The following is a 7,100-nucleotide window of genomic DNA, read 5'->3' on the forward strand; positions in this document are numbered from 1 at the left end:
ATATTGCAAATAAAACAACCTCCCCCTCCCCGACAAAAAAAAAAAGAAACGTCTACAAATGAAAAAGCCACAATGGAAGCTTTCATTTTGAAACCCAGGCTGGTTTCCTGTTTGACCAGATTTTTACTGCACAACTGACGCATCAACAAAACATGTAAATTATGTCGTGTTCTTACTGTCCTTATGTGTAATTTTCATTATTTTGATATTTTATCCCCTAAAATCCATTTATTTATTAATGAGGCTTTTTTAATTTGTAGCAGCTTTTCTTTTTATAAGTGGAAATTACTTTCAATTTTCTTTTAATTTTGCTGCAACGGCGCCTCTCGACCACTGTAGGAAAAGCATCACTAAATTAAAACAATTGTCGCCCTCCTGATAGTAAATCCATTCGTAGAGCTCCATTTTTTTTTGTCTTCGTCTGCCCTCGTTTTGTTCATTTGAAGAGGATTTCTTCTTTCGCAGCTTCACTCACCTTTCCTCTTTGTATTCTGCGACTCGCTGCTGCAGCGCTTTGAACTTCTTATTCCTCTCGTCGCACTCCTCCTTCAGCTCGTGGATCTGGGTTTTGTACAGCGTCTTTGATAGAAACACGAATATCCAATCATTTCTTTTGAATCAAGTTCTCTAAAAGATGTTTTTGCCATTTGGGAGAAATAAAGGACTGACTGTGAATTGCTGCTCTGCCTCCAGCTGGTCCTTCAGTTCCATCAACTGGCCATCAGTCTCTTGTTTTTCCCTGAAATGAAACCAAAAATCTGTCAGCTGAGGCATTCAAAACCACGACAGCATTTCCCAAAAAAATTTAATTTTGGGCCAATCGGACCTGCGCAGCTCCTGATTCTGCTTGTCCAGCATCTGCTTCACGTCTTTCAGGTGGTTGAGATCCTGCTTAATCTGCTTCTCTGAAGAGCGAAGCGAAGACACCTGCTGGTTCTGCATCTTCAGATCGTTCTGGATCAAATTCCGCTTCTGGACCTCCTGCTCCAAACGTAAGGTCAGCTGCTTGACCTGCAAACAAAAAAACGGTCGGAAAAGACGAAGATTGAGGACGAGCTTTTTCAACTAGAGCTGCCACGATTAGTCGATCATCTGCGATTAAAACAGTCGACGACTAATTTAATAGTCGATTAGTAGTTAAATTATGTTATATGGAGTCAGAGTGTAGTAAAGTTGAAAGTTATAATCGCATTATGCTAGGTTTTTAAATTATTTTGGCATTATTAAGGTTTTTAGGCTATTTTGGAGCTTAGCTAATATTTCAGCTACATGCTAGCGGTTTTGGCTAATTTACTGTTTTTTAGGCTGTTATGAAATTTAGCTAATATTTCATCTACATGTTAGCAGTTTTGGCTAATCTAGCCTTTTTTTGTTTTGTTCTTTAGGCTATATGAAGTTTAGCTAAAGTTTCACCATGATTTGGCTAACTTTAGATTTGTAGTTTTTAGGCTAATTTGGATATTAGCTAATATTTTAGCTACATGCTAGTCGCTTTGGCTAATTTAGGACTTTTTTAACTTTTACAATTTTTTGGAGTTTATCTGATATGTTAGCTACATGCAATCTGTTTTAGCTATTTTGCATTTTTTCAGGCTGTTTTAGAGCTTAGCTAATATTTCAGCTTCACGCTAGCAGTTTTTGGCTAATTTAGCCTTTTTTTGTTTTGTTTTTTTAGGCTATTTTGGAGTTTAGCTAAGACTTCAGCAGCATGCTAGCTTTTTTGGCTAATTTAGGCTTTTTTACAGTTTTTAGGATGTTTGGGAATTTATTTAATATTTCAGCTACATGCTAGCTGTTTTGGCTAATTTTGCATTTTTTAGGCCATTATGAAGTTAACTAATATTTCAGCTACATGCTAGCAGTTTTGGCTAATCTAGCCTTTTTTTGTTTTGTTTTTTAGGCTATATGAAGTTTAGCTAAAGTTTCAGCATGTTTTGGCTAACTTTAGATTTGTACTTTTTTAGGCTAATTTGGATATTAGCTAATATTTTAGCTACATGCTAGTCGCTTTGGCTAATTTAGGACTTTTTTAACTTTTACAATTTTTTGGAGTTTACCTGATATGTTAGCTACACGCTATCTGTTTTAGCTATTTTGCATTTTTTCAGGCTGTTTTAGAGTTTAGCTAATATTTCAGCTTCATGCTAGCAGTTTTTGGCTAATTTAGCCTTTTTTTGTTTTGTTTTTTTAGGCTATTTTGGAGTTTAGCCAATACTTCAGCAGCATGCTAGCTTTTTTGGCTAATTTAAGCTTTTGTTGGTTTTTAGGCTGTTTTGGAATTTAGCTACTTTTTCAGCTACATGCTAGCTGTTTTGGCTAACTTTAGATTTATGCTTTTTTTAGGCTAATTTGGATATTAGCTAATATTTCAGCTACATGCTAGCCGTTTTGGCTAATTTTAGACTTTTTTCATTTTTACGATTTTTTTGAGTTTATCTGATATTTCAGCTGCACGCTATCTGTTTTGGCCATTTTAAGGATTTTTTCAGGCTGTTTTAGAGCTTAGCTAATATTTCAGCTACATGCTAGCCGTTTTGGCTAATTTAGACTTTTTTGTTTTTAGGTTGTTTTGGAAATTTCATAATATTTCAGCAACATGCTTGTTTTTTAGGTTTATTTGGTATTTAATACTTTAGCTGGCTATCAACTTCAGCTAGTTCAGCTTTAGCGTTTTTAGCAATCAGCTTCAGCATCATCAGCTATCGTCAATAGCATCTTTAGCTGCCAAATTCAACTTACAGCATTCACACTAGCATTCTCGCAAGTAATGCTATATATATAGTTTTTAATTAGCTAAAGCTAATGACGTGTTTTACATCACTTTGTGCGTGACCGGATTAGTCGACAAATCAGCAAAAATAATCAGTGATTAGTCAGCTACTAAAATAATCGTTTGTGGCAGGACTCTTTTCAATCTGCGAAAAGTTTACTAGAAAGCTCACCTCTTCAGACAGTATTTCCTTCTGCCCGTTCACGTCCTCCAGCTTGAGCAGCGCCTGCTTGTAGTCGCAGTCCAGCATGGAGTAGTCCTTCTCCAGCTGCAGCAGCTTCCCCTCCATCTGCTGCTTCAAGCTGCGCTCCTCCTTCAAGGTGCTCTCCAACTCTGAAAGTCAAAAACTAATGAAGCTGCAGCAGTTTTGAATGATTGGAACTAAAAATGCTTTATTATTATTGTGCTGACCCTTTAAGGCCTGAGACTTCTCCTCCTCTATGGACTTGTAGATTGTGCTTTTATCTGCAAGTTTGGCTTTCGTGGCCTTGTGTTCTGCCTCCTCCAGCTCCAAACTCTGCTGGAGCGACTTGATCTTAAACGTCAGATCGATGTCTTGGTTGCTTTTTTCCTGCAAAAGAAATTCAATTTTCTTGGCATTAATAAAAGAATAAAAATGCAGAAGTTTGTGAATCAAAATGAAGGTGAACCAACCTTTTCCAGACAGTTGAGCTTATTCTGGAGCTCCGTCTTCTCCGATTGGGCGTGAGAGAGGGACGCCTTCAGCTCGGTCACCTTTTCTTCCAATCCAGAGATGCGTCCTTGAAGAAAAAATTGAAATAGATAGAAATATTTAAGCCGAACTCCAAAATCTGTTCAGTTGTCTCAATTAAATGTTATGCTCGAAACATGTTTGCAGTCAGACAGGACAAAGTTGGGTCTTCTTTCTGACTCCGCCTACTTTGACCAAAGAAGGGAGTATAAAAACTTTACATCCCTTCTGACCTCAGTGGCTTAATCCCGTTCAAGTTTCCGAACGGCCTGTTTGAAAGACTTTCTGGTTTTGTTTTGGCTCGGACATCTTTTTTTTCTTCACTTTCAGCCTCCTGAGCAGATGTTTCCACCTATGATCCGACATTTCCCACAGCTGCGTCCAAATACATCTGCTAAGGAACCGGCTTTGAGTTGTGTAATCTTTTTCCGCACGGTGGAGAGGTTGAATTCAGAAGGTAGAAAAGCTAATCAGATTTTTTTTTTTTAAGCAAGTATTCTCAGTGGATATTTAATTATTTTTATAGTTAAAAATCAATAAAAATGTGTAGTTTTCTAGAATGTAGCTTTACAGATTCTATTTTCCACCCATTTTTTTCCATTTTTAGGACAAATCTCACCCTGCAGGTCAGCAATCGTTACTGTCCCAAGACTGCAGTCCCTCCTCTCCTCCTCCAGCTCCGACTGCATTCCTCTGAGTTGGTTCTCCAGCTCCACCTGGTTGTTCTCCAGTTGGCTGCATTGTTCTTTTGTCTCCCTGAGGCTGATCTCCAGGCTCTGCGCATGTTTCTGAGCCTCAGTCTGACTCTTCTTCAGCTGCGCCACTGTGTCTTTTTCAGCCTTTAGTAAGGCGTTCGCTTCCTTGAGCTAAGAAAAATACAAACGACAAAGACGATTAGTGCCATTCCTTATATGGAAAACTTGAAAAAAACAAGTTTGCCTACATTTATTTGAAAAAAAAATCTTACATAAGAAGCTAAAAAAACTATAAAACTATTAAATAAAAATATAATAAAAGAAAATGCAAATAAAAGAATTCTCTCATTGGGTTATAAAGTTTCTTTCTTTATAGAAGTTTAGATATATATATATATAGTGCAGCCACGAACGATTATTTTAATAGTCGACTACTGATTTTTTTCCCCGATTAGTCGACTAATCTTAACCATCATTAGCTTTTAACTAAATAAAAACTAGATGTGTAGCATTACCTGCAATAATGCTAGTGTGAATAATGTAAGCTGAATTTGGCCGCTGAAGATGATAGCTGAAATCCCTGAAGCTAATTGCTGAAAACGGAAAAGCTGAAAGCCAGCTAAAATCTTAGGTAAATGCCAAATTAGCCTAAAAAAAACGTAAAAATTCAAAATTACCCATAACAGTTAGAATGTAGCTGAAATATAAGCTAAAATCCAAAGCAGCCTAAAAAACAAAAAAAGTCAAAGTTAGCCAAAATAGCTAGCATGGAGCTGAAATATTAGCGAGATTCCAAAACAGTCTAAAAAACAAAAAAAACCTAAGTTAGCTAAAATAGCTAGCATGCAGCTCTAAAATTAGCTCTCCTCCAAATTAGCCTAAAAAATGTAAGAAATCCGTAATTAGTCTTAATTAGTCAAAATAGCTAGCATGTAGCTGAAATATTAGCTAAATTCCAAAACAATTTAAAAAACATAAAAAAACCCAAGTTAGCTAAAATAGCTAGCACGCAGCTCTAAAATTAGCTCTTCTCCAAATTAGCCTAAAAAACGTAAGAAATCCTAATTTAGTGAAAATAGCTAGCATCTAGCTGAAATATAAGCTAAAATCCAAAGCAGCCTAAAAAACAAAAAAAAGCCAAAATAGCTAGCATGTAGCTGAAATATTAGCTAAATTCCAAAACAGTCTAAAAAAACAAAAAAAAAATAGTTAGCATGTAGCTGAAATGTTAGCTAAACTCTAAATTAGCCTGAAAGACGTAAAAAATCCTTAGTCAAAATAGCTAGCATGTAGCTGAAATATTATCAAAATACCAAAACAGTCTAAAAAACATAAAAAACCTAAGTTAGCTAAAATAGCTAGCCTGTAGCTGAAATATTAGCTAAACTCCAAAATAACCTAAAAAACCTTAATAAATGCCAAAACAGTCCAAAAAGCTAGCAGAATGACATTATAACTTTCAACTTTAATACACTCTGACTCCATATAACACAATTAAACACTAATCCACTATTAAATTATTCGTCGAGAGTTTAATAGTTGATTAGTCGTCGATTAGTCGACTAATCATGGCGGTCCTGATATTGAGAAAATCTAAAATCAATTTATAGGCAAATAAAAAATAAATAGGTACATACTTCTTTTAAAAACAAAAGCTTGTAATTAACTGAAAATGATTTTAATTTTTTTTAAGGTGGACGTTTCATTAAATTAAATAAAATTAAAAGCACAAATCAAACAAAAAACAAAATAAATGAAGCAAAACAAATAAAAATACAGATTTTATTATTATTATTCTAGTAGAAACTTGGTCCTCACTTGATTTTGCAGCTCGATGTTGGTTTCATTAGAAATCTGTGATTGCTGATTCCTCTTTTTCAGATCCTCAAACTGGTCCTTGAGGCTGTTCACTGATGAGCAAACATATTCAAAGCTGTAAATGCTGCATCCATAAATATAACTATTCAACCCACACCAGTGTGAATTCAGTCTCAAGCTTCACAAATAAAGTTGAGTGTGTTAAACAGCACTTTTAACGAAGCTATTTTAGATTCTGGTTGCTCACGTTCGTTCTCCAGGCTGCGTTTTCTTCCTGCTTCCAGCTCCACCTTACGGAGGCTTTCTGCGCTCTGGTGCTGCAGCAGAGCTCGCTCGCGCTCCAGCTGCCTCAGCGAGGCCTCCACCCTCTGCCTGCTGTTCATCTGATGATTGGAAAGCAGCGTGAGCGTAAACAAGCTCTGCATCCCCATATTATATAAAAAAAGACTCATTACCTCAGATTCCAAGTCTTTCACCAGCTTGTCTATGCGGTTGGTAGCATTTCTGAGGAGAAAATTCACTTTTTAAAGCAATCATTTTCAAAAAGCATTGACACTTTGCAAATAGATGTTACAAAAACACAAGAATCCCCTTAGAGACCTAATTGTGTTTTTAATATATTTTTTTCTGATGATGGAGGCCATATATAAAGAACATTTCTGAGTTTTTCTTTATTCAAATTGTTGTAAATCAGGAGCAAACAAAAGAGTACATTTGTTCGATTCGATTCTTTTGATCCACTCAATTCAATTAAATTTTGAGGTTACACATTTAGACACATTTGTTCAGAAATACATTAATAATCTATATATATTTTTTGAAGATATTGATCTGATACAGTTCACATCCTGTGACATTTATTAGTGAAACTGTTCTGCCTCTCCTGGAGGGCGTTTCAGTCTGGCCACTAGGTGGCAATAGAGCTATAGCAGGACACCTTATTCCAGAAGAAGAAGAAACCTTAGACAAAAAAATAATACTTTAGACTAGGGGTCCCCAAACTTTTTCTTGTGAGGGCTGGGGGCCGGGGTCGGTTTGTAGGCTAACAGAAAAAGTGTAACAATCACAGCCTAAACGTAAACACGGTTTCCGGTTTCCCAGAAAG

At 36.1% G+C, this 7,100-nt stretch overlaps 1 protein-coding gene across 1 annotated transcript in view; it reads right to left on the reverse strand.

Moving 5' to 3' along the window:
- LOC112158227 (rho-associated protein kinase 2) overlaps positions 1-7,100 on the reverse strand; it is a 41,070-nt gene that overhangs the window by 13,134 nt on the left and 20,836 nt on the right. The window contains exons 12-21 of the mRNA XM_024291478.2: positions 6,451-6,499; positions 6,243-6,378; positions 5,996-6,087; positions 4,102-4,348; positions 3,425-3,531; positions 3,182-3,341; positions 2,943-3,103; positions 827-1,011; positions 670-739; positions 476-579 (exon numbers count right to left, since the gene is read on the reverse strand). Coding sequence (XP_024147246.1) covers positions 476-579; positions 670-739; positions 827-1,011; positions 2,943-3,103; positions 3,182-3,341; positions 3,425-3,531; positions 4,102-4,348; positions 5,996-6,087; positions 6,243-6,378; positions 6,451-6,499 — 1,311 coding nt within the window. The remainder of the gene's footprint in view (positions 1-475; positions 580-669; positions 740-826; positions 1,012-2,942; positions 3,104-3,181; positions 3,342-3,424; positions 3,532-4,101; positions 4,349-5,995; positions 6,088-6,242; positions 6,379-6,450; positions 6,500-7,100) is intronic.

This window comes from Oryzias melastigma, linkage group LG24, assembly GCF_002922805.2.
Source record: "Oryzias melastigma strain HK-1 linkage group LG24, ASM292280v2, whole genome shotgun sequence".
In the NCBI taxonomy this organism is placed as follows: Eukaryota; Metazoa; Chordata; class Actinopteri; order Beloniformes; family Adrianichthyidae; genus Oryzias; species Oryzias melastigma.